The 27,106-nt window shown below is 31.7% G+C and overlaps 3 protein-coding genes and 1 long non-coding RNA gene across 9 annotated transcripts; 2 read left to right on the forward strand and 2 right to left on the reverse strand.

Annotated features, from left to right (window-relative positions):
- The first annotated feature begins 1,394 nt into the window (after positions 1 to 1,394).
- LOC105456919 lies at positions 1,395 to 12,148 on the forward strand. Of its 2 annotated transcripts, XM_011701301.1 has the most exons (11): positions 1,395 to 1,830; positions 1,983 to 2,146; positions 3,624 to 3,903; positions 5,502 to 5,740; positions 5,848 to 6,179; positions 6,385 to 6,997; positions 7,265 to 7,616; positions 8,271 to 8,676; positions 9,082 to 9,347; positions 9,444 to 9,628; positions 9,971 to 12,148. In XM_011701301.1, exons 3-11 carry the CDS (start codon positions 3,802 to 3,804, stop codon positions 10,032 to 10,034), a joined length of 2,559 nt encoding a protein of 852 aa, XP_011699603.1. In that variant the 5' UTR covers positions 1,395 to 1,830; positions 1,983 to 2,146; positions 3,624 to 3,801; the 3' UTR covers positions 10,035 to 12,148. The 2 variants fall into 2 exon arrangements, with proteins under 2 accessions (XP_011699603.1, XP_011699602.1); XM_011701300.1 differs by having other exon boundaries at positions 1,395 to 2,146.
- LOC105456918 lies at positions 12,075 to 13,512 on the reverse strand. Its single transcript, XM_011701299.1, has 2 exons — positions 13,202 to 13,512; positions 12,075 to 12,735 (listed from the first exon to the last, which is right to left on the reverse strand). Exons 1-2 carry the CDS (start codon positions 13,214 to 13,216, stop codon positions 12,418 to 12,420), a joined length of 333 nt encoding a protein of 110 aa, XP_011699601.1. The 5' UTR covers positions 13,217 to 13,512; the 3' UTR covers positions 12,075 to 12,417.
- Positions 13,513 to 13,606: 94 nt separating this feature from the next.
- LOC105456922 (tudor and KH domain-containing protein-like) lies at positions 13,607 to 22,169 on the reverse strand. Of its 5 annotated transcripts, none has more exons than XM_011701305.1 (11): positions 22,050 to 22,169; positions 21,252 to 21,382; positions 20,126 to 20,278; positions 19,574 to 19,994; positions 19,172 to 19,486; positions 18,813 to 19,016; positions 18,528 to 18,685; positions 17,710 to 17,939; positions 17,461 to 17,641; positions 15,988 to 16,194; positions 13,607 to 14,510 (listed from the first exon to the last, which is right to left on the reverse strand). In XM_011701305.1, exons 3-10 carry the CDS (start codon positions 20,237 to 20,239, stop codon positions 16,039 to 16,041), a joined length of 1,779 nt encoding a protein of 592 aa, XP_011699607.1. In that variant the 5' UTR covers positions 20,240 to 20,278; positions 21,252 to 21,382; positions 22,050 to 22,169; the 3' UTR covers positions 13,607 to 14,510; positions 15,988 to 16,038. The 5 variants fall into 5 exon arrangements, with proteins under 5 accessions (XP_011699607.1, XP_011699605.1, XP_011699604.1 ...); XM_011701303.1 differs by having other exon boundaries at positions 21,256 to 21,385; XM_011701302.1 differs by having other exon boundaries at positions 21,252 to 21,385.
- Positions 22,170 to 22,226: 57 nt separating this feature from the next.
- Positions 22,227 to 26,146, forward strand: LOC105456921. Its single transcript, XR_975299.1, has 5 exons — positions 22,227 to 22,357; positions 23,034 to 23,215; positions 23,293 to 23,484; positions 25,365 to 25,652; positions 25,858 to 26,146. It is a non-coding gene; the product is annotated as an uncharacterized LOC105456921 (long non-coding RNA).
- The last annotated feature ends 960 nt before the right edge of the window (positions 26,147 to 27,106 follow it).

The following is a 27,106-nucleotide window of genomic DNA, read 5'->3' on the forward strand; positions in this document are numbered from 1 at the left end:
GCCGACCGTTTATCCTTCCACCCTCCCCCCTCCGCCCCGCTCTCCTTCGCCAGTGCCGGCCTTAGATGACGGTAGAGATTGCGCCTTCGAATTGCGCGCGCGCGCGCGCGCCCAATTCTGATTATTTCAGATATTTTTTATTTTAATGACCGCTTTACTAACAGTAAGCGGGTGGCAGACGGTCTTCCTGACGATCCATTCAATTCTTGTGACAGATTTCAAACCTTTGATCTCAGACTGTGATAAAAAGGTAATGAAAGGTATATCGGAATATATTTATCATTTGTTGTCGCAGGGTACGAGTATGTTCAAAGACGGAGCTGCGCGCGACGACGATACTGCGTAGCCAGTTTTATCAACCTTCCTTGATCGTGACGTTAGTCGTCACGAACTTCAGATGTGACCACCGCGAGCGAGCTGGGTAGCAGCGCTACTTGTCGGCTTCGAAAAGACAAAACCACAAAACAGTCGATATTATCGGCGAAAAGATATTTGAAAAGAAAAAATTAATGAAAGTGACGTTTTTTCATGCTTGGCTGTTTTTTTTTGTACCAATAATTGTCCACTCGGAAGATTTGAGAAATATTTTTGAAGGATATATTGTATCAACTGTGATAAATTCTGCATTACAATTCTTGAAATAGAAGATAAACTTAGATGGCGTTTCGCATATATGTAAAGAGTAGAAAAAAAGTGTTATTGCCAATTGTATATGTTCCTGCTGATTTTGGCTCTACACAATTTATATAAATTTACAGTTAACTGTTAATTTAATCTAAAAACAAATAAAATTCAGCCTCTATCCAGCTGCTCCTCCCACGCGGGAATAAAAAAAAAAGGGAAATCATGAGCTCTTAAATTCCGCAAGTTAAAAATTTTTAGCTCCTTGGACTCCCCCATTTTTTAAAATTAATCAGGAATCGCGTATGGGCGCAATTAGGAGCTTCTTATGAGCTCGGGCTTACTACATCTATTGTATTTCGACAGTAATCGCAGCTGAATATGAATAATCGATTTTGATTGGTCAATTTTTACGGCTTAAAGCTTACATCTACTATTGTGTTTACGGGACTTATGGCGCATCCAGATGATCTCTGTGCGCAACACGCCTAGTTGATTGTCTGTCGCGTATATTGGCACTTCTGGTACTACGATACACGGAGGTGTCTCGCGTCGTTCCGTCGTCTGCATGTGGGTATCAGTGACAGCTCTAGTGTCAGTGGCGTCGAGTGTCAATTGACAAGCAGCGCGGAGCGCGCCTCGGCACAAACGCCTGTGTATTCTCTCTTCTGTATTTCGCATCGCGGGCAACAACACGTAAAGAGTGTTCAACGAGGGCGAGAGCACGCGCGATGCCGCGATGCCCCGTGCGGCGCCGTGAGCGGCCGACCGCGGCGGCCAGAGCGAGTGACGGCGTACGTCGCGATCGAACGTCCTCGTTAACGCCGCGTTCGTGTCGCGGTCTCTCATCAGCCTGCTTAACCACCCTTCGGATGTCCTCGTCGAGCGCCTTCCTCGCGCGCTCTCCTGGCCGCGCCTCTCAGCTCCCAGCGTCATCGATGTAACTGTACCGCGATCGAACGGTCGGATCGATCGTCGTCCTCGTCACCGCTACCGCTGCTGTCTCCTTCATATAAAGCTATTCTGCGATCTCCTCAACGCTATCATCAACGCTGTCATCGACGCTGTCATCCCTGACCCTGTTGTAACAGTTTTCCCACGACTCTCGGGGTCTCTCGATTTGACTTGACGGGGCCGTTATGGTGACCTGATCCTGACTCGGCAGCCAGAGTATCTCTGATGTTTTCCGCAGCACCTTTGCGACCCGTCGTACGTTTTTTTTCTGTGAAAAAATGTCAAAGGATTATCCTGCGGCAACGAAATCGAGCGCTTCTGTCGATGCGCGCCTCCTAAAAAAAACGCGCTTCCCATTACCTGTCGACAGTGTAGTTGTTCGCGAGTTGAGATCTCGGATTTTCTAGGGATTTTCCAGCGATTTTCCGCAAATAACATCCGATGCGCGAGGATGAGTGAGATGAGTCCTTGATTATTAATTTCACGCCGACGAAAAATTGCTTCCTCCGATTGCCGATATTTCCGAAGGATGTAAACTCGCCCGCTGTCGAAATCTTTTTGAGAAATAGAGGTGAGCCTTCGCGGATAAATTATTTATGATAGTTTTATTTGTTAATAAATTGCTTAGAAGTTAAACGCATTTCCGGCTGCAAAGTGCGACGCAAATTGCGTGAAAGGTGCATACAGAATAGAATAGAATAATATATTGACAAATATATTTATATCTTTGTGAATTCTCTATTTCTCTCTTTTTCTTTCTCTATGTGTGTATATATATGTGTGCGTGTATATTATAAAAAATTAAAACTCTCCGATAATATTTACTGAGTACTAGTTAATTTTACTCATTGATTTTACTTGTATTAGCTTGTCAAAGCTGTAATTTTTTGCTCCGTTTTTAACGGGACATTGATTTTGTTTTCTTGCGTTAGCTTGTAGTTATAATTTTTTACTGCTTTTCTAAACAGGATGTGATATCGATTCGTGAAACAATTGTTCAGCTTTGATGTTTTACGGATTGAAAAAAAATTAGTTAAAAATGAATAAATGGTTTCTTTTTATTAAATATTTGGTTTTTTAATTTTATTTTTACTATTGCATTTTATAACATACATAGAGGTTTATGTTTCAAAAAATCACATTCATTACAATCATTATATTGTCGTTTTTCCTTAAAAAGAATATTTTAAAATATGTCAAATATGTCTTTTTAGCATTGTAAAATTTTTATTAATTAATATGCAACATTTGTAAATATTTATATCATCAATAATAAAAATACTTATTATATTTGTATTAGAATTGTTTATTTGTACGAAATGTAAGCCAAGATGAAGAATATAACAAAATTTTTCACATTTATTAAGAATGTTTAGTCTGTACAATACCAGCTAAAGAATGGCAAAAAATTATTTAAAAAATTAATCGATATTTTATGAATAATTTTGGTCGTAAATATTGTCCTGAAATCAACTGTAAAAAAAGAACAAAATGAATAAGTTGATTTATACTGTTTTACGCAGCGTAATGATCATATTTTGCTGCAATTTTAGGTAAACAACTTTTAAAGTGGATTCAAGTTTTGCACGAATATTGATTAAAATTTTATTAGCACATATATATAACATATTTTATTTAATTCGTAATACTTCATCAAATAAGTATGTACTATAAAACGTGATTTTATATGAATTAAAACAACAAAATTAACGTTTCAATAGAAGAATTGGACTCAAATTTTATACAAATACTTGTCGGACATAATAATGGAACAATCTATAAAATTTTTGTATTTTTGGTATAATGTTTTGACATGGCACATACATCCTTAAGAAAAATGTTAACATTACTTTCAGGATAAACTGATGTGTTGACATTTAAACTAAACTTAAGATTGTAGGAAATAAATTTAAAAAGAAAGAAATTGACATTTAATGTGTAAAAAAACATTATTTAAAAAATGTAAAAAGAAGAAAATAACATGTAAAAAGTTAATATTAATACTAACAACGATCAATCTTTAAAAAAATTAATGTTGTATTTTGCAGGAGAACAGATATATCAAGAAATGTGAAGAGATTTAGCTGAAGGTTCTGCTGTTCTGCTATTGAAGAACAAGGATCTTGTAGAGGAAGAACAAAAAACATCAAAGAGCAACAGCGAATTCGGCATGATCCGTAGCGAAAATAGAATCCATTTGAAAACATTAGGCGGGGTGGCGGAGGCATGGAAGCCGAAACTGGTCAACCGTCTCTTCAGAGGCTCTTCAGGAGCACCTTGCCATCACCAGGAATACCCGGATTAGACGTCATAAGAGCTTTACACCAAGTATGATCCCGTTTCGTTTCACGTATTTCCCCCTTTGTCTTAAGGTTGTCTTGTTTATTACACTTGTCAATGTTTAATTTTATTACTTATACATATAGTGTTAAGCCTTCCGTCAATGCACAAGTATCAAGATACTCATTTCGAATTAAACAATTACAAATTTTTATATTTTCTGAGGTTGACATCTTAGATCTTCACCCTTCCAGCAACAAAGAACAACTTTGCACAGACCCCATCTCATTTGCATTTTTAGCGAAAAGAACCTTGCGATGAATATTACATTGTTCAATGTACCAAATATCTGGGCACCCATTACTTAATTTTTTACAAATATGAAAAACTGAAGTAATATTTGGATTGGAGATATGTTTATTCTAAATTAATAAAATTCACTTTGATAAAATCCAAGCACTTTATTTAATTTCAGTTTTCTGCAGAACTGTAACATTAATATACTGTAATGCATTAATATTATGAAGGAAGGAGTCCCGTTAACGAATGAAGATATGATAATTGATTACATTACTCACAACGATCGATATCTACAATTTTTTCGCTGATTCAATCAATCAAGAAATTTTATATTAAATTATAGTAAATTGGCGATGTGAGCTATTGGATTCCGCTTTGTCAGGAACATATCCAATTTTCGTTTTTGCTGTCTGAATATTTAAGGAATCGATGGGATCTAATAACTTTAAATATTCTTTTCTTTTTTGTATTTAATTTAAAATAATTACACTAATTATAATAAATACGAATATATTGGCTGATACTGCTTAAAAAATGTTTTTCGTGACTAGTATCAATGATCTAATCTTTATCTTGCAAACTGCGCTCATGATAATTCCTCTATGTTGACCTTTTTTTGCAAATATGAATTAATAAAAAAAAACCGCCATAAAAACATTCAATTAAATACAAAACATACAACAGTAGACGTCTGTTCACATCTCATTAAATATTGGCAACACACATGAGATATTGAGCGTGCTAAGAACCTGTTCTTTTAGTACAAAATAGATATATCAAGATTTTTTGTTCGGAAATGATTTAAAATATAATAGAAAAGAATTTCGAGACTTAGCAGTTGCCATAACGACGTTTTAGCACGACTATAGTTTGAAATACTTGTACTCGTATCTAGATACTCGGTGCATTCATGAAAGTAAAAGGTGAAAAATTAGGCATTGACAGAAGGAAGATTAAAGAAAATTGATTCTCTTTTGAATAATTGACAATCTTATTAAATAAGTATCAAAATTACCCGGTTTTATTTTATATTTAAAAAAATTATTAAAGTTAGAATTATTTATGTTAAAATACTTTTGGCATTTTTCAGATCTTCGATTTTGAGTCATAGTTGTTTCTTGTTGCTAATTATAAATCTTCTCGTTCATCAAATTCCAACTACAGTATATTTTTGAATAAAAAGAAGACTACATTCATTTATCTGCTATAGATTATATATTATTCAACGATATCACAAAAAACAAAATATTAAAATTTTATAATCGTTTTCATTGCTACATATCTTTCATTGAAAATGAAAAAGTGTTCTGATAATAAAAAAATTTCCACTTATCTGTGTGATGTAGACAGTCGTGTCACTACGCTCGGCTTTGGACTCATCACGTGAAGAGCTCCGCCGGCTGCAGGAGAGCGTCGGCAATTTTTCCGGCGAGAACTACGTTGATACAGTGGGCCGTCTGACCCTCGAAAATCACGTGCTCAGACGAAGGATTCTGAGTAGGAGCTGTGAATTCTCGTGCGATGCAGCGACCAGCCCTCCACTTCAATCGAAACACGTCCGACTCATCGTAGAAGCCCATATGGAGTAAGTACAAATTGATTTTATTGTTAATGTTGGAAATGGATCCTTTGACGTTTGAGGATTCACTCGACGTCAAATCAGCAGAATTATTAAATTTTTCCATATAATAGCCAACCGACAGATCCTGAGAAAACCACTATGGATGTATCCAAGAAGATTGCTGATGCTCAGAACGCTTTTAACGAACCAGCCTCTGAAGACAGCAACGTTAGCAGCAGCAACAACAATAGCCCCGATCCGTCTTCTCGTGCTAACCAATTCGACAAGTTTCAAGATTCATCAAAATCTTCTAAAACTACAGCTGCTAGAAGCACAGCCAGTACCAAAATTACTGAGACGGCGTCCACGATGCTGAACGTTTCCCAAAATGAGAATCACAAATCCCCGACTTTGACAACAAATGTGGCTAGCAACGAGGAAGAGTCCCGAGTAGAAATTTCAGGTTTCAAAAACAATTTCTTTAACAATTTATAAATATAATAATATACAAAAATTATGAGATTCACATAGCAATAACAATAATGGTGTAATAATGATTTAAAAAACTTTCTTAAACACGAGATATTAACAATTGTACGAAGATTTAGTTTTTTCTTTGGGAAAGAAAAAAAAATGCAAATCATAGACGTGTTTTCTTCGTGTCCTAGGCGATGGCCCAGCTAATATGGATCATTTAGACATTCCTGAGAGGGATCCCGAAGACTTGAGTTTGAAATCCATCTCCGATGGCGATAACTCAGTGTTCAGCGATCACGTAGATCAATCTCAGATGTCACGACAGGGTCAACCGGCTGATTCGCCGAGGCCGAACGAACACTCGGAGAATGAGTCCGAAGAACTGGACGACATCGAATTGATATTCACGACAGACGAGATATGTCGTGATCTCGGCTTGCAGGAGGACTTGGTGTCTATCACCGAGACGGAGACCTGGCAGCATGCAGGCACTGGCGGCCAGCCTATTTTACTCAAGTACATAAAGACGGAGGGTGAATCGTTGGTCTGCAATGGTGAGAAGAACAGCTCTGTCGAGGAAGCCGTCTCCTCGCAAAGCTCTAGCATCGACCGCGAGGAGAGTGTTGACAGGTTCGACGAGAGTTCCAGTACCAGGCTCAACAAGATGTGGTCGCAGTGCTCCGTCTTGGTTGAGACTGACATTAGCAAATGCGGTGTATTGGAGGACGCTGAAAACGCGGGGGGATCATCCCTGCGACATGTCACAAGGAGAAACACTCTGGCTGCACCGCCGACAGCTTACAGGTTTACAATATTAGATAATTTGCTATTTGGGAAATAATTTTTTCACAAAGGGAATAATCTTCTGACAAGCTAGTCATGTCTAAAAAATTTATAAACAACATTTGCAATATTCGTGTAATTCACGTTGATTATATTTTTTAGCTTAAAATCAAGCGATCAATTGATTGAACGTCAATTATTATCAATTTTGTAAACTCGTTTTTTTTTTTATTTATTGTATTTCAATTTTATTGTTGTGATGTATTATTATCATTGTTATCCTTTTAGACCCATTATTCATCGAGAAGCTCTGGCTAGTAGTCGGAGAAAGGGCTCTGTTCCATTGCGGCCAGTGATGGATCGTAGCAGTGGTGCCCGAAGAGAATCTGGTGCCCAGACGGATATCTCTGCGCTTCCGGCACAATGGCGATCCGAGAGCTACCTCGCGCACAAGGTCGCGCATACTTTTACGACGTTACCGAGCAAGTTTGCGCTACCAACGGGAGTGCCTGGCCGACTGAGATTGTCGGACAAAACTCGAGAAGCTAGGAGAGTGATGTTGTCGGACATCAGTTTCACTAGCATGGTGCCAGAATTATCAAGGAGCGCTGATCACCTGTGCCATGAGCCACACGCGCAGGTGAAGTTAAAACCTGAATTAAAAATCGAAAAAGTTACAAGCATAAGTTACGTTAACTGACAACTTATTGTAACTGTCTGTTCGTTGTTGCTGCACTGGGATACACTAAAACTGTTTATCTCGCTTTCGTTAAACATATAATTTTAAATATATAACTGTTCCATTTTAAGTACATACGCGTGTACACTAGTTCAGCCACAAAATACAGACCTTACAATAGATATTTTTTATTGCTGTATTGAATTGCACTAAAACCTGTCTTCTCGCTTTCATCAAATTTCAAACACACCTATATTTTACTTTAAATAAATAAAAAGTGTACACTATGTAGTACGGCTATAAAAAACCGTCTATAAAATATACAGTTGTGTAAATATTATTCATTCTATTTTATTAGACAATAGAATAAATAAAAAATATATATTTAATTAATATTTCAATAAAATTATTTCCTGAATATTTTAGAGCTTATTTTTTGCGAATGAAGTTTATTCGTAATTTAAGTTAATTAATAGTAGAAAGAATTAATGACAATGATATCTTTGTGCCAAAGTTTTGAATTATTGAATTAAAAACTGTAGAATGAATTTCGAACTTTTTAAAGAATCTGTGATTGAAATCAAGTACAATGGTTTTCCTTTTTTTTTTTTCTAGACGTGTTTTAGTTCGCGCGGCTGTGGTCTCCGTACACCGGAAGCCCATAGACGCGAGTCCCTGGGCTCTCCTGCGGGTTACTGGCCTCGTTGCAATCCCACCACGGGTCTGCCAAGTCCCTGCGACTGTCGGTTATCAACCGATCTGTATCCTTCGCGATATCGTGGTTCTTTGACGTCGATACCGTCACCCAATCTCGAAGTCGTCGGCGGCCCTCCGCGGAGACATTCCTGGAGAGCGACGGCGGCATCCTTCGATACGTGGAGGGTCCCGATTGCAACTTCCACACCACGACCGACATGGTCTTCGATGCCATCCTCTCCAACACACGTGCATCCTCCATCGACTTCCTCCAAAATTTTGAAAAATGCACCAAAGAGAACACGCTCCAAGGTGACCTTCCAAGGTATGGTACATGTACAAGGTAGAATATCTTGCACACTTCGAAAAACTTATAAATTATGTTGTACTAAAAATTGTTGTATACAAAATTTGTATGACTTCGAAAGAGTCATTACATATAGTGTATGAAATTTTTTTATAGATACAGATTTCGTTTCGAAGATTTCAAGGTCTTTTTTTTTTGTTTGTGAAATTGTATGATTTTGTTTTACGTAATATAATTCTTTTACATATAAAAGTATTAAGATTATCAAATAATCGATTTACAAGATATCTTATGCTTTATTCTGCCACTTTTTCATATCAACTATTCATATAAAATAATGATGTATTTAGAAAAAAAATTGTACATTAAGTAATTCCGACAGTGAGTTTTACGTTTACGAAAGAAAATGATGATAATTTTCAGAGTGTCCAATGACGCGCGGCAGTCTACCCAATTTGCGTTCAGACTCAGTCGGCGGTGAAAATAGCGGAGACTCTACCGAATCATTGATCGATGAGGCCGAGGATTATCTGCGACGAAGCATCGATTCTATGCTGACAATATCGAGTGTCAGTACGGATTATTGGAGCAAACAGACGGCAAGACGAAGAAGGGCGCGAAGGCATTCGGAGCCAGACTTGATTCGTGATTGGCATCCTCCTCAGGACGCCAGGCCATATTTGCCAAAGGTACTGTTACATTTGTAATCTTTTTAAGCTTCAATTATTTAATTCTCAATATATTTTAAATTTATAATTGCTCGAATTTTGGTATGTATCCTTTAGATACCAAGAGATCTCAAACTGGATCACCTCGTGAAGGTGATATCGCCGGAGGGCAGGGTCCTCCAAGGTCGCGTGAGATACGTAGGTCCTGTTCCAGGTCGAGAAGATACGCATGTGGGAGTAGAACTGCCATATGTCAATGGTTCGTCCGATGGTACTTTCCACGGCCGAAGATTCTTCGATTGGTAAGCTTGCGAAACAATTTCTAAAATGCAGACTATTTTGCAAACATATATAATACTAACAAAAATTAAGAACTGCACTTTATTTGAAGCTATGGCGAGAGAAGAAAGAATTTTTTAATATATTATATAATCAGCCTTTTTTCTATTTTTCTCTAAACTTTTAAACAATTTCGCCGTAATACCCTTGTCGTCTTTAACATTTTCGGACGTATGCTGCTGTAGAAGCAAAGCGTTTGATATACAATTCATTAAATTAGGATTCAATAAGTTTCTTCTTTTTTAATTTTTAATAAGTTCCTTCAGTTAATTTAAAGTTTAATCAAGAATAAATATCATTAACAGCGAGCCGGATCGAGCAATCTTCGTCCCGTTCAAGAAGGTGGTGCTTGCTTGGTGCACCACTTGACCCGAAGCACCGACCGCCATGGTCACTCCTCGTATTCTGCTCTCCCAGTACACCATGTAAGAATTCGATGATACGCAAGTCATACTTGTGGATTGTCATCTTCGAAAGCCAGCCAGTTTTTGATTAGTGAGATCAGCGGGATGACTAATCTGTGGTGGCGCGCGATTCTATTATTCTACTATTCCCATACGGAATCGTCGTCTATAACCATATGTTTAAAGTTGTCAAAATTTAAAAAAAGACCTTCGGACATCAATGTAATAGCAAATTCGCCAAGGTATATATTAAAACTCGTTATAAATCGCATCCACATCATTCGATGGTTTTTTTCAAACGCATGAGAGAATAACGTGATGATCAGTATAATTATATATGTATATACTAATTGTATATACGTATATACATACACGCAGGGTTGGGTGAGTTACTTTTAAAAAGTAACTCGTTTACCGTTACTCGTTATTTATTGTAAAATTCAACTCGTTATCGCTACTTGTTATTCATTGGAAAAGGTAACTTGTTATAGTGTTGTACTTAAAAAAATAACCATGTTACAATTTCCATCACTTTTTCACCGATTTTGATCTTTTTTTTTTATGATTAATCGCATCATTGTCAAACACATTTCCTTGTGTATGTTTCATCTACATGTATTGTACGTGTACAGAGTACTTATGATAAAAGTAACGATTATACTCGTTATCGTTTACCCAAAAAAATGTAACTACGTTATACCATTACCGTTACTAACAAAAAAAAAATACGACACCGTTATCAATTCGTTACTAAAAATAACTGCAATGGTAATGGCGTTTAAAGTAACGCGTTACTTCTCAACCCTGCATACACGCATAAAATAACATACTAATCAATCAATTCCGTTTGTGTGATATTGTTCGATGTGGATTATCACCGCTAGCTGAAAAGATAGTAGTGATGAATTCCGCTATAACGCTCTTGCTGTATCTGATTTTCTAAGAATAGATGAAAGAGAGAGAAATAAAGATCAGAAATAGGTACATCATTTTATCGGTGGGAGTTCTCTCTGAAAATGAGAACAAGTATAACAATGATAAAAAAGAAATAATTTGGGAATGAGGGAATTAAAGGTTCGTGATTGTGGAAAATGAAGGGACAAATAGAATCAGCCGCCAATTAATTTCCAGCAGAAATAATCAAAATTAATCAATAGTTTCTATCGATAACCAAGAGGCTATGTGCAGCAAACGCTAGTGTTTCATTTCGCAGCGTGCCACACGCCTACATTATGATCACGAGTAATCTCGACGACAATGATGTTTGCTTGCGATATTGTAACATTAGGTTGTTAAGGGATTGCGTTTCTCGTTCATAAGAGAAAGGATAAATTTATCATTTTGACTACTGTAAAACTCGATTAACTCTCATTAATACACACATCGAGAAAAGTTCCGCATCTCATTCTATTTTTATGAATTTCTCTCTTTATATCAAGCCGAAAGATAATTTTTCTCGTATAACTTCACACCTGACAGATTGTTTCCTCCAATGCATAATATTATTGATGCTATTTCTCCGCCAGATGAATAAATGTGCAATTTAATCGATATATTAAAAATAAGATTACGATATAAAACTTTTTTTCGATGTGCGTATTTTGGACTGAAACGAAAAAGAATGGGGATAAAGACGATCCGCGTAAAGACGGTCATAAATGCTATCAAATTTGTTATCAACTTATATCTTCGCGCGTTGCTTACGAGCTTTCGACGAACAAATGTTTTAGTGTACGTATGTATATGTATTTTATGTATAATCTATCTGTACATTTTAAAAAGAGACACGCGTATATAAAGTGTGGGCACTACACTTGGCTGTATAAATACAAGTATAATCATATCCTGAGGCTGTACCTATATTGTTTTACCGATGAATCCGACTTTTTTTTTTTTTTTTTTTTTTTATTTATTCGAACGATGATGAGAACTGATCGATGCGTTCCATCGCTGAATTTTTAGATCCGTGGATACTTAGCTAAATATTAACGCAAAAACGATGAGATGTGTTGTCAATCTCAATCACTATTTATTGTACCGTAACAAATACCAGAAAATAAAAGAAAACTTGATCACAAAGCTACGTCATTTTCCTTGCCTGAAACCTTGAATTCTTCAATATCGCTTAGAGATTAGAATCTTTGAGAGCTATATATATATATTTTTTATAGACAATTCGTTATTGAACTCTTTTATCTTCTAAAGACTTCCGATTTAATTTCGTTTATGCGATCTTTGTCACTATACAATTATATATGACTTCTAATTATGTACTACACTTATAACAATGTTTCATGATGTCCTGCGCTCTCTTCGACTTGTCTCGATAAGTAATTAATTTCGGAAAATCAGAAACGATGAGCCGGATAATCAGCGTACCAGCTGAAAGCTCCGTTGGAGCCGGTGTGTCCTCCGAAATCGACGTAGTCCAGGACATGCGCGGCCGATCGCTCGGAACGCTGTACCTCGGAATCGTCCTGTTGGGAAACGCTGGATATAGGAATTGGCACGTACGCCTCCGTTTGTCTGGCCACCCTCGACAATGAAGGCGCGATCGGATTCACTTCGATGACATCGATACCGTCGATACCGTCGACGGGAATAGCGATATAACGTCGACTTCCTAGCGCACCACAAACGGCGCACAGCAACGTCAATGCAATACCCTAGAAGAAAAGCATAAAATTTTATTTAATATTTCCATGAGCCGGAAGTCTATTAACGGGTCATTTACTGTCTATTGACCGATTACCTATTAATCGACTAATTAATTAATCGGACATTCTGTTATTCTTATCACTTTGTACTATGTATGTGTACATGTATTAATATTATTTTGTTCGAAAAACAAAATGTATTCTAAATTTTATTCGAAAAAAAACTACGTTGTCGATTGGTAGTATATCGAGTGATTAGTAGATATAAATAAAATAATTTATTTCTGAAATGAGCTTGTTTAACAAAAAACACAAACGATAATAAAAATTAATTCCGAACAAGTTTGTAAAATATATATTTATCAATCCTTTTCTTATTATTGAAAAAACGAAATTGCATCATTCGAATACAAATTGATTCTGTACAAAGAGAAAAAGTAATGATTGCAATAAACGACATGAATTTGTTATTTACCAAATTATTCATCATCCTTGTGGTAAGCTGAAACAGGAATTCGACTCGTTGAACTAAAGAGAGGAGCTCTGCCACTGCCGTTTTATACGTTTCGTTTCGCCGCAGCTTTCTAGTCTCTCTGACAGGAACCGACAATTACTTCTGGCCACTTCTTGCACCATGTTTATCCCATCGCGAGTCAATTGTCGCGCTAAGCTGGCACGACCGCGAGTTGTTGAAACGTGCAGCAAAGTCCTCGGAAAAAAATCGTTATATCCTTCTTCCTGAGTCACGCCTCGGCACTTTCGATCTTCTTTCAACCGAACTTTCGATTATTCTTTCTCCTCCCGCGCGTTTTTCTTCCCGCAATTCGCTCGGGCTTGCTTGCCAGCTATTTGATGATGATTTAATAATTTAAACAATAAATTCTTCAAAAATAGATTTTTTATTTACGTTCTTAAATTGACAAAAATTATTTTTTTTTTTTTTCGTTATACATTTCTCACTGTTAATCGTCCTGTGATCGTTTTCTACGTTCTAAGTTTGAAACTTAACTATATTATAAAAATTATATCAGTATCTTTCTTTTTTTATTACTTTTCATCACTAGACGGTGTGAGCTGGTAAAACTTATTTAATAATTATTAACATATTAACTCTTAATACTATTGAAAGATCAATTTAGTTTCACATTTTGACCTTTTTGTTGTTGATCTGTTTATATGCTTAGAAAATAAAAATCCAATAAAAATTATTATTCATTATGTTATAATAATTATTCATCATTTTCGCATACTTTGTTCATATGTTAAAAAGTTTAAGAAAATATAAAAATTACGTATTGTCATAGATAGGATATTAATATCTCAATTCTTAAAAACATAACTTTCAATACTTATTTGTGTTTCAAAATAAAATAAGAGAATAAGAAATCTGAGTTCAATCATTTTACGAATTTATGATTCCAATATTGTAAGTAGTGTAACAAAATCCAATAGTGTAACAAAACAAATGTCCAATAGTGTAACAAAAAAGTTATATCCTTATACTCACTACAAGAAATATCGCAGTATTATATAAAATCTGCTTATAAAAAACTAATAGGAACTCTTGCTACATTTCCCAAGCAAAAAAAAAACAGAACTTAATATATTTGATTTTAGTTTACTTAATTTTAAAAAACCGTAATGTTATTTAAGTTAATTGCCATTCAAATCCATGCAAAATTATTTGCATATTGTTCTATATTAATATCCGTTTTTTTACTTAGAGATTTGTTCATTTGATCCTCGATCGGAATTTTTTATTTCTTCGTTGGTTGCTCAGATTCCTAAAAAATTGTGAAATAAACAATATCAATCATGTCTGAATTATAATATAAAATATCAAATACAAAATATAAGCAATTTTTGGTGGCTTAGAAACAAATTACATTAAACATATTTTTCTTTGTCACATGGATTATTGATATTCTGTTTAACATAACATAATTTTTACGCTAATTAAAAAGTGCAATCAGAATTTTTTTTATCTTCCACAATTTTTGTCTAATGATTCTTTAATACATAAATATTAAAGATTTTCATTGTTTGTCAATAATAATGTATAATTTTTTTAAACATCTTATAGAATTATATTTATGTTTGCTAAATAAAAGCACTATTGTGAAGTCAATAGCTGTATGTGCAAAGGCTACGGCAAACAAGGTTTTTAGCAATGCATTGTTGCATAAAAACATGAAAAATAGATTTCTCTCAATAATGAAAATTGACTGTGATTTTATATACATTAAATTGTCAATTATCACTTTTTAAATAATATAACTATGATATGTGTTGATACACGATTATCTCAGATTTAAATTCTGTGTGTAAAGGGCATATTATTTTTTTTATGTGACAAAAAATAAATGTTAACTTATAAGAGAAATGTCACAATTAACCGTTCGAAACCGATTTGATTCTCCTTGAAACATATTTTGTCGCAAATTCACAATTATTTTTTCAGATTAATATTGGCTTTATCACAATTGAAACGTATTTAGTTGAAGTAAAACGAATTAGACAGATATGAGACAAATGGAGGAACTTATAAGGCAACGTGGAATTCAACTGCCGAACGCGGAACTCTTTTTCGATTTCAGCCATTCCTAATTGTATCAAACTATCACTAATATTAATATACTGTGACAAAAATTTAAGACACGTTTTTTTATATACGTGTCTAATCTCATGTTTAGGAAATAAAACATCTCTTTGAAGAAAAACAATTCTTCTTTTTCGAGGAAAATATCGACAGAAGTATAAAAGATAAAAAACAATTTTTTTACAAAAATTGTACGATTTGAAGATACTTTCAAGTTGTAAAGAAAGAAAAACTTTTTGTTTAACAAAATACTTTCACCACAGAAAGTTTTTTCTGTGAAAATTTATTATACATTATTTAATTCAAAAAAAATAATTTAGAAAAATTTTTAAAAAACTTAAAATGGTGGGGGGATTTTATTAAACAAAAAATTTAAAGGTTTTTTTCCTTACATTTTGAAAATACTCTTCAAACAGCTTTTGTTTAATTTTGGTCTATCTTTTATATTTCTAACGATATTCGCCCCGAAAAAGAAAAATCGATTTTCTTCAGAGAGATGTTTCACTTCTTAAACAGCAGATTCCGCACATATAAAAAAAGTACCTGTCTCCTAGATTTTGTGCTTAACATATCTCAAGGAGAATCAATGCATTTACATACTTCATTCTGAAATTAATGTTCCTAATTACTTAGAAATTTAATGTTTAATATAAAGAAATTACCTTTCTTTGTCGCAAATTCACAATTATTTTTTCGGATTAATATTAGCTCCATCACAATTGAAACGCATTTAGTCGAGAATCAGATAAGAATGGGACAAATGAAGAATCGCACTTATCATAAGGCAACGTGGAATTCACTGTCGAACTGACCTCGTTTTCGATTTCAGCCATTCTCAATTGTATCAAACTGTCCCCAATATTAATATACTGTAACAAAAAGCATTTAAAAAATTTTTAAACAAACACGTATACAATATTCTAATGGCAAGCGATGGATTGCGATCGCAATGCGATTCTATTTTTTCTTTTAGAGAATTTGAATACCTTAATACATCTTTTTTTCAAATAAAATTATTATATATATTATATGCTACAACTTTCTAAGATGTATCATTAAAATTAAGTCTATGCATAACATATGCAACAGTGTGAGTACATCATTCGTAACATAAATAACAACTCTTGTTCTCTTAAAATTCATAAATGCAAAGCATACATAAATTTTAAAAGATCTGCATTTTTTTATTCGCGGTAATAAAATTTAGTAAAATTTTGATATTTGTGGTACAGCATTTAAAGCAATTATTCGATATAAAAACTTAATAATTACACAAAAATCGTTCATAAAAAAAGATTTTTAATTGTAAAGATATTTAAATTCTATTCTAAAAAAATAGTAAAAAAATGTTACGTAAACTTTAATTCTGGAAAAGGATTTATAATTCTGTGAAATCAATTTAAAAAATGGATTTGAAAATAGTCATATTTTATCGGTAAAATAGACCTGTATTTCAGCTTCGTCTTAATAAATATGCAAATAATATCACGTAATAAAAGAAAATATTGCTCTCAAGTTATAAAATATAGTAATAATATATTTGTCGGTTCAAAACGAGAATCTTGTTCTTAAATTGGTAAACGAGAACAAAGAAGGATGAGACAATTTAGACAAATTAAAAAGAAAAAAAAACAGAAATAAAGATTTAAAAGAGATGATAATAATTATAAAAAATTAATTTAAGATAAAAATAAAAAATCTAGATTAAAACTTATGAAAAAATCCTTGATCTTCTCACAAATAAATCTATCTTTGTGTTACTTGCCGAATTTATTGAAACTCTTGTTATAAAACTGATGAAGACTAATTGTAAGTACAATCAAAACGTAATCTTCTACTAATTATGTATTAGATATTAAAATATTATAACTTTATAATGCAATATCTTGTTTCCACTTGTTTTCGTTTTTAATCATTTTCTTTTTTACCATTATAATTAAGATAATAAATTAACTTTAAAGCCATCAAAATATTAAAAAGAATATTATAAAATCTCAATAAAATCGCACATCTATGACTTAATGTTTTGCAAAAATTTAAGCATTTATAAAACCAAAAACTATTTATACAGCATAAAAATATCGAGAATTTAAAGTTTAAGAAATTTAGAAATTTTTTTATCTCTTTCATCTCACCTCATCGTTATCCTTGTCGTATAATTCGATACATGGAAGCAATGAATTTTGACGACGAAATCCTCCGTAACCTACCGGACGTTCCTTGTAGCCTCTAATTTTAGCAGCAAGCGGTTTCCATTTTGCTAAATGAACAAGTTCGGCGAAATGGTCGTTAGCTTCGGAGCTCCATTCGCTTTCTCTATAAAATAACAATATGTTTCATTGAAGATGATTGATAATCCATTGATCAGGGAGATATTGATTTACCGTGGCTTCACATTTGCCAGCGAGCATTCTACAGCCTGTAGTCGTAAACTCAACATGTCTGTACGAAGTTCTAATACATCTTCTATAGGAACGATCTCTATATCTCCATAATCCACAAAGAAGACTTCACATCCAGAAAATTCCGCATCGGAATGTACAAATATAACTTCGGCACGATACCACTTATTGTCATATTTAAATTTAGCTGCTACCATTTGGCCTACGGTTACCTAGAATCAACAAGCGGTTACAGATAATTAAACTATATATTAATACAAATAGACGAAAACAGTCAAAATGGATCTAATGCCTAATATTTCTACTTGAATTTATATACATTTTTCAGTTCATGTAAATCGCGCGCTGATTATCGGTTTTGAAACAAACCTGTGATAAACTGAAGTGGAACAGCAACATCATAAATTTATAATCAACAACTGGAATAATATCTTTCTCAATAAATTCTTTATAAAAAAGTTAGTAGGATGCTTATTAGCGTCATTATTATAAAATTTATTATCAATTTAATTTGATATTACTGTTCCAGCTTCAATTTAAAATTGTAATTCAAAACCTGACAAATCGGCAGATAGATTGCATAAACTATCATATACATAAATTCATGTAGAAATATTATTAGGCCTTCCGAATTTAGCTTCTTTCGCTTTTTTGTGTTATATCGGTCCATTTTCTTATTATTACTGTATATTATTAACGATAATATTGTATGTGTACACAATTCTCTATCTCTTGTCTACATTTATATTATTTTAAATATCTTGTTACAATAAAGGTAACCGACATTTTTCTCCACTTACTTTTTTTAAGGTATGAAGCTTGCGATTTTCCTCTTCATCGTAATATTCCGTCATATCGTGTATTAAGTTTTGTAAATCGATGTTTGCAGGACCAACTACTTGAATCCAAAAACGGCTTGGCGTTTTCATCGCAGATACATACACTTCCATTAAATCAGCTATTAAAATAAAAATTCAATTGTAATACGGTATACAAGAATCGAACAGATTAATAGACTTTTATAATTTATAAAATTTACAAAAAATTAAATATTTCACGAATACAAGTTGTTTTGCTTTACATACCTTCTTTAAATGCAATTTTTGAAAGTTTCGAAACATTGTTAGACGTGCTACTATTATTGTTACACAGAGAGTCAGATATTCTTTTTATATTCATTGTACTCTCGTAATTTAATTCTCCTGCTTCTTTAACTTTATTTTCTATCTGCATAACGGCTAGTTCTATTTGTTTAGCAGTCCCAAGTATTGTTACTTTACTTTTATTATCTGTAAAAAAAATTATTGCAATTGCTATAATATTTTAGCAGAATTAACATAGATCCAACAAAAATGAATTGTATATCCTAATGTAGTTAAAGATGAAACAAAAATTTCATATAAATTGAAACGCATCTTAAAAAAAATGTTAAAATAATGCATACCTTCGCGTCTATTATTTTCAATTGTGATTTTTGCACCAGAGGATTTTTCCATTTCTTGTATAATCCATCCATTTTTTCCTATGATTCTTCCGCAAGTATCACGTGGCACTAATAACTCAAATGTCTCAACATCAGGATGATCATTTGTGTTAATAACATCATTATTATCAGAAGATGTGGATTTCATTCTCGCAACTTGTAACTTTAACTGAGTTTCAGCTTCGACTTCATTCTGAATTTTGTCTTCTATTTCAATAATGGCGGCCGCTATTTGATCAGAAGTACCCTTTAGTATTATCCTTCTTTTCACTCCAGCTGAAAGAATTAATATTTATTATAAGTACTAATTCTTGAGCAGAAATACTACTGTTACAAATTTGATATAAAGTGTTGAAAACGTACTTTCAGTTTTATGAGCATCATTCTCAATTATGATTTTTGTGCCATGAGTTTTTTGAATTAAATGTGCAAATTCACGCCCGTCATACCTTTTTTTCAAAACTTTTCTAGAAACATCGAAAGGCACGAACAATTCATAGGTTACAGAGTCAGGTACATTGTTTATTATACTCTGTATCATATTCTGTGCTGAGCAAATGTTGTCTTTGTTATCAGACCATAAATAACAGACGCGTTCTGAAGAAATGTTCGCCTTTTCCATTTTGATGTGAGTGTTAGTTAATTCTTCTATATTCTTTATCACAGTACCACCTTTACCGATAACAGCAGATACATACTTCTCAGGTATTCCAAATTGCACACAAATTTCTTTGCGTTTGGATGTCGCTGTCTGACTATATTTCTTTCTATCATTATTATCATCCTGCAATATAATATTAATAAATAATCTTGTATTTAAGGAACAAATAAACTTCATTAAACTTCACAAACAGATTTGTAATTAAGAAAACGCAACATATAAAGAAATTTTGTGCCAAAAATGCAAATCTTTACCTTTTCAAACATACTGTATAACAATATGGCCATTGACAGTCCAAAAGTTGTTAGAGATATGCCGAGTAAAATCGGTAATATCGATCGTTTATTCACATTTGATATCCACTTCATTTTTCTATTAATTTATCAAGATGATATATTGTATAATCTCTGCAACAAATGTAAAAAATTATTTACATAATTAATAATGCATTTATAATTGATAAAATATATTATTATACAATCTATAAAAAATTAAATATAAGCAACAGAACCTAGTAGGCAAGTGAATCTAATTGTAAAAGTGAATCTAAGTGAATTCTGTAATAATACAGTGATAACAGTAATACGTTTTCCAGCAAGGATGCAATATAATACAGTGAATCTCACATATATGCTTGATGACTGCCAATTAACAAAATAAAGAAATGATTCACTGTTACATTATGTCCTCGCTGAAAAATTACACACAATTAACCTCTGTTTACATATTTCTAACATATTAATTGCTACATCATTTATATGTAAAAGACACTCGACTTCATAAAAAGCTCCCAAGAAGCCAAACACGTTTTCTCTCAAAGTTTCCTTTTTTTTTACTACAAAACATTGTATATATTTTAATGTAAAATAACATGATTTATGACAAAAAAAATAAATTATGAAAGAAAATACATTTGGCTTCCTGGACATTTTTCATGATAGAATATCATCTACATATGAAAGAGCAATCAATATTTTCGTTATTATTTCTAAACACATGTACAATAATAAGTATAACTTTCTAAATCAATAAATTATATCATCATATTGTATTTCATAGGTTACATTTTTTCTTCTTATTATTGATATTTAAAAAAATATATACATATCAAATGTGTTACAGGAAGGAAAAAAAATTTTCTCAGCAACAATACCGTAATTATCTTTTTTTTTTTACGTTAAAATCCAATAACCTAATATTTAATAATTTCATGAAATGCTGAATAGTAAATGTTTTATACCTATAACTTGTATAGGTGAAAAATTTCAACGAAAAAAAATTTCATAAAATGATACATTTTAATGTAAAATCCAAGTTTATGTCCTGCCTATCTCATCACGTGAAAGAACACATGCACAACACACGTAAAAAAATGCATACCTACTGTTACAAACTTAGCGATTACATCAACGATGTTTATGTGTTTCATAACCTCAATAGTCGAACGAGTCTAATCACTCGAATTATGGATTAATCCATATTTCATGTGAGTGAGATTCACATAAACTGTGCTTCTGTCGAAAATACAAAGATATTAATTTAAAAAAGAATGATATAGTCTTTTGTTTCCTATTCTACGATTATTTTGATGAAAAGAAAGAAAAAGCGATTATTTTTCTTGCTCTTGGAAAAAGATGTGCATTTTCGTTTCTCTCATTCTTGTGTTTCTCTACACATTGTTCCCACTTAGCGCATTATATGAATCATGTTCATATCTCTGTTCATAAATGTAAGTCATTTATACAGTCACAAATTTGTGAATATTTATAATAGATCGCCTATTAACCTATATGGAATTGGTTCCTCTGCCAGATAAACGAATTTTTTAATTTTGCCGATTAATCCGAAAACTCGTGTAAAATACTATTGGATAGATTGTAAATTAAACAAAAGAAGTATATATACTATTTAATGTTATATATACATTTATAATTATATACATTATATAAATATATACATTTAATGTTTATTGCGTATTTACTTGCATAAAAAATCAGTAATTACTGTATTTTGTAATTTAAATTTTCTTTTAAGTTATAACAGCGTTATCCAATGTGAAACAATTTCCTATCATAATGTCATATTTGCTAACATATTTCATTAAAGATACTAACCAATTAAAGCGAAATCGGATAAAAGAAAATCTACTTTATATAAGTTTAGAAATCAAATACATACCCTAGCTAGATGAAACCTAATCATGCGGCATAAGAAATTCAAACTGACGTGCTGTAAGCTGTATGTGCTGTAATGAGAAATGGAAGCGATACTAGCTCCAGTCCTCATGATGTAAAAAGAAACCAACTTGAGAGATGCGCAGTAGCCAATTTGGTTAACCAATCAGAATCCTGTCCAAAATGCAAAAATCAATATGGCTGACTGCATGACACGCGGTTAGATTTAAATTGATTGTGTCAGCTCATCGAATCGTGAGTGAAAAAGAAAATAACAAGAAAAAAAGTAATCTGCTATTTTAAAGAGAACAAGTAAAGAAAATATCTATTAATGTAAAATTATATTATAATTTTACAAATTTAAATTTATATAATAATTATAATTTATATTTAAAATTTATATAATAATTTTATGTCAAATATATGTGTATATATGTAATATATATTTCTGCAAAGAATATATACCCGCAAAGGTATTAGAAGATCCCGCAACTATCCCTCAATCAATTGAAGGAAATTTAATTTAATTTAATTTAATTAATTTAATTTTTTTAATTTTATTTTAATATCATTAAAAAATAATATTAAAATAAAATTTAAATTTAAATTAATTAAATAAAAATTTGAGCGTAAGTCGAACGTAAAGAGAGAGTGACAGAAGTGTAAATGAAACTTCTAGAAGGCGTTAACGCTAATTCCTTTACATTTCGCTGTTCCAATTTTCGCCTCCTATAAAAAGTTTTGTTTACGTTTCTTTCTGTCACTTTCTCCTTATACGTTCGACTTACACTCCGATTTTTATTTTCACCAAGGTAAATATTGTACTTAAAATTGATAATCAATAAGTATTTCAATGTTCTTATATATATTATATATATATTTTTTTTTTTCGCAAAAGTATAATGCTCTCGCAAAAAAGTATACTCTCGTAAAGGTATGTTCCCGCAAACGTACTTTAATTGTATATTACATATTTTACTTTATTTAGAGAAACAATGCCTGTATGTGTTGTATAAAAAATTGTACCAATAACACTACTACGCGTAATAATACTAATAAGGAACAAGTAAAATATTTTACTTTTCCCAAAAATAATGCTCTTCGTGAACAGTGGCTTAATGTCTGTCAAAATAAATCAAATAAAAGAAACCGATATGAAAATTGATTTGGGTAAGTTAAAGTAATTTTTATATTTATTAATTCTATCATCTGATTATGTTAATATCATATTTATATAATACTTATAGCAAGAGTATGTAGTCTTCATTTTGACTGTTTTGAATTGGAAAAGACACAACCACGATCCAAAATTACACCAATAAAAGAAATTTTACGGTTAAAAAAAGACTCTATTCCAATTAAAAAGTTAATATTAGAAAAAAAAGAAAAGAAATAATATCGTCGCAGAATAAAGAAGACAATAAAAGAGTTAAAGTACTGTAGGTATTTTCTAGATTTTAAATATATTACCTTTACGTAGTATGTGTGTAGAAATAATTAAATAAATTTCTAGATTTTAAATATATTACCTTTATGTAGTATGTGTGTAGAAATAAAAATTAATAACTTTTGTGAAATAAGACCTATACAAGCCAACACAGATGTTGGTGTGTAATAATTTTTTACAATATCTAGCCACACGCAAACTATACGCGCGGTACAGGTCTTATTTCAATATAGTGGATTTATTCTTGACAAGCTTTGATGTCTAATAATTAAGTTTAAAATTTAATTTTTTTGAGTTGTGACAAGATTTCTGAAGCAAGGATGCGATATATTTATATTCTATTTTTTATATTTTCTATTTTATAATATCTATGAAAAATTTAATTATAAAATAGGGATTAATATACAGTGTGTAATATACAGTTTTATTTTAATTGGCCATCTTAAATTTTGTAAATGACGCATTAATGTAAAAAATGTTTTAGACAAAAGTTGTACGGTCTGAAGGAGGACAAATAATGATAAAATCAGTTTTCGAAAAAATTAATTTTATAGTTATAAAAGTTTTGTGCATTTTGTTAAATGAAATTATATGATTCTTTTACATAATATGAAAGTACTGAAGTAAAGATTATCAAAAAATTAATAGTTTATGAGATATATTGTATACTTTATTCTGTCACATTTTAATATAAAATATATAAAATAAAAAATATTTTGTAAATTATTTTTTTGTAACGGTACTTTAATATTTATATGCATAAAATAAGATATGCATAGAATGAGATGAATCAATTGGTGTAAAGAAAACACATATAGTTTAGGCAAAAAAGATATATAGTTATATATTGCAAATTGCATAATTTTTTAGTACAGTTACTAAAAAAATAAAGTTTTACAAAATATTTTATATTTTATAATAAATAACAATAAATAAAAAAGGCAAATTCGACTGAAGCTAGGTACGTGTTGATTGCTCAATAACATTCCTTATTTTTAAATCTTTAAATTTCAATTTTTATAAACTGCGCGCCGATTACTGTCGATCTTTAAAAATGCAATCATAAAGTTGAAATATTATTACAAATTAAATTGATCGTCAATTCGATGATGATGCTATAAGCACCTCAAATATTGTAAAGAACTTATTGCGAAAAATATTATCAATTCATTGCAATATATTTAATGCTTTGCAGCTGAAATTTAGATTTAAAAATTAATTAAGAATATTATTGGGCAATCAACATCTAATCTTGACTGAATTTGGCTTTTTTTCCTCTCATTATTTGTTGTATACACATACCGGCCCTATTTGAAATTATTTTATACTTTATCTTAAAATGTGATTAAGTATTATTAAATATTTCATATATAAATTTTTAATTTTTTGATAATTCTAATGCTTTTATAAGCAGAATAATTAGATGAATAAAAAAAATCATATAATTCTATTTAAAGAAGTAATCGATGATTTTATCTTGAAAAATTGTCTTTTTTAAAAATTGATTTCATCTCTTTCCTACAATACAATTTTTGTTTAGAATATTTTCTACGATAATGCATCATTTATAAGATATATAATTCAAGATAGACAATTAAAGTAAACATCGGAATTTTTATTAATTTTATTTATTATATTTATCATAAACATAAAGATTCTCACAAGAGACTATGTTCATTAATTAAACAAATTTAAAATAATAAATAAAATGAATGTGAATAATTATGTAATTCTTCAATAGAATGTATTGCAAAAATTTCTTTTGTACTAGAATAGTGCATAGATTTTTAGGCTTACTGTCTAGACAAATATTTAACATATACATGTACATACATACAACACAGTTTTTTTAAATGAGTAACAATAATTTAGGTAATAAGCTTGGAGCGATATATGTATGTCTGAATGCGCTGCTAGAAGACAGTGACCATCTCGTAATTTCGGCGCGTCTAACTGATGAAACCCGAGATTTTTTCGATAGCAAATTTGATATGATGAGAAAAACACCCATTTTCGTGAACGTAGTTCGCAGTGAAATTGTCAATACCGATGCACTTGTGAGAGCTCTTGCTGCAAATAAGATATTCGCTGCTGGTTTAGACGTTACTGATCCAGACCCGCTACCACAGAATCATATACTTCTGACATTACATAATGTCGGTCGGTAATCATTTTTATTTTATTGTTTTGTTATCACACACAATATCATCTACTTGAATGTTCAAAAACTCAATTATACTCTAGAGCTTATGTATTTTCTAAACGTTTAAGGAATATTATGTTATAATGTATTATAATTTACATGCATTATATTCATTATAATGTAGTACAACATAACGTCAATATTTTATTTTGGTAATTATAGAAATTACGCCACATTTGGGCAGCGCGACAATCAAGACTCGCGACAAAATGTCGAAAGTAACAGCGGAAAATATTATCCGCATGCGGCCTTAAGGGCGAGAATATGGAATATCCTCTCCTATCTCATTCTGTACCTCGCCTATACAATAACTTATTTTTTATATGTGTTGCACATTTCTTATATTTATTATTTTACCTACTATAAAATGTTACTAAAAAATAATTGTTTATTCATGATGTAATAAAATTCTCTGTGATTCATTTTTAGTTTAGACAAATTATCGATTAGTTACTCGAAGAATCCTAATCTCAATTTGATTATTTATTCACGCATAAAATTCATTCATTAAGTTAAATATATCGGTTGGGTAAATATTTTATTATAAAATGAGTTATCTGTAGATATTCCTAAAAATCTTTCTTATTAAATCCAATTAGGTATTTAATTCATTGTTATATTGGAATGATTTTATAAAAGCTGCTACGTAGAATATCTCCAAAAATTGTTCAATTGCATTAGTAGTATTTAATTTAATTGTCTTAAGTCTCGTGAAATCTTCAAAATTTGTTCTTCTATCTAAATATTATTAATTTTCAAAAAATTCTTAATAATTTTTTATTTATGAACTATACGAAAATAAATATGTGCATGCATTTATGTATATAATAGAAGCATAAAACGCGAATGACTTCACAATGGTAGTTAACGAACAAAAAAAGTACGAAAAAAGTAAAGATTAATAATTCTTTTGATAATTTTGAAGATGATTCACGTACACCTTTGCAGAAACTATTGGATTAGTAAAAAAATTATTATAATAAATTATTATACAGAGATCGTCAAAAGTTCCGGGCCATCTAAATAATTTCTAAATGGTTCGAGATATTGGATTGAAATTTATAGGGTTACAATGGCATTATGAAATCTATCATTTGAACCTTAAAAACACCCACTTCAACCATCCGGGGAGGGGAGGAGGAAAGTTGAAAATCTTAATTAATGGCAAATGTGAGGTCGAGTGAGGGCTCGTTTGAAAGAGCTTTTTGAGACGAGAAAAACGCGAAGTCATTGAGGTCTCTACGATTTTTTTTTTGCAAAGTTATACTCATTTGAACATTGGTGTTATTTAATGTTAGCAAGGGCTCTTAATTGGCGAGGATGTCAGGAAGAAGAAGGTTTCGCGCATGTTTCTAAGTGGAGGATGTATGTGTGTGTGTGTGTGTGTGTGTGTGCTGTCTCTTATACACAT

The sequence above is a fragment of the Wasmannia auropunctata genome, unplaced genomic scaffold (genome assembly GCF_000956235.1).
Source record: "Wasmannia auropunctata unplaced genomic scaffold, wasmannia.A_1.0 LD335479.1, whole genome shotgun sequence".
Taxonomy (NCBI): domain Eukaryota; kingdom Metazoa; phylum Arthropoda; class Insecta; order Hymenoptera; family Formicidae; genus Wasmannia; species Wasmannia auropunctata.

Bases quoted from the DNA above. Each gene is read 5' to 3' on its own strand.
- LOC105456922 (XM_011701307.1), bottom strand. From the start codon at position 20,239: ATGAAGTGGATATCAAATGTGAATAAACGATCGATATTACCGATTTTA. The intron at 19,017-19,171 runs GTATGCATTATT...TTTTTTTTACAG, and splicing joins TGAAAATAATAGACGCGAAG to ATAATAAAAGTAAAGTAACA. The intron at 17,940-18,527 runs GTAAGTGGAGAA...TGTTGATTCTAG, and splicing joins AGCTTCATACCTTAAAAAAA to GTAACCGTAGGCCAAATGGT.
- LOC105456919 (XM_011701300.1), top strand. From the start codon at position 3,802: ATGGAAGCCGAAACTGGTCAACCGTCTCTTCAGAGGCTCTTCAGGAGC. The intron at 5,741-5,847 runs GTAAGTACAAAT...TCCATATAATAG, and splicing joins ATCGTAGAAGCCCATATGGA to CCAACCGACAGATCCTGAGA. The intron at 9,348-9,443 runs GTACTGTTACAT...TGTATCCTTTAG, and splicing joins CCAGGCCATATTTGCCAAAG to ATACCAAGAGATCTCAAACT.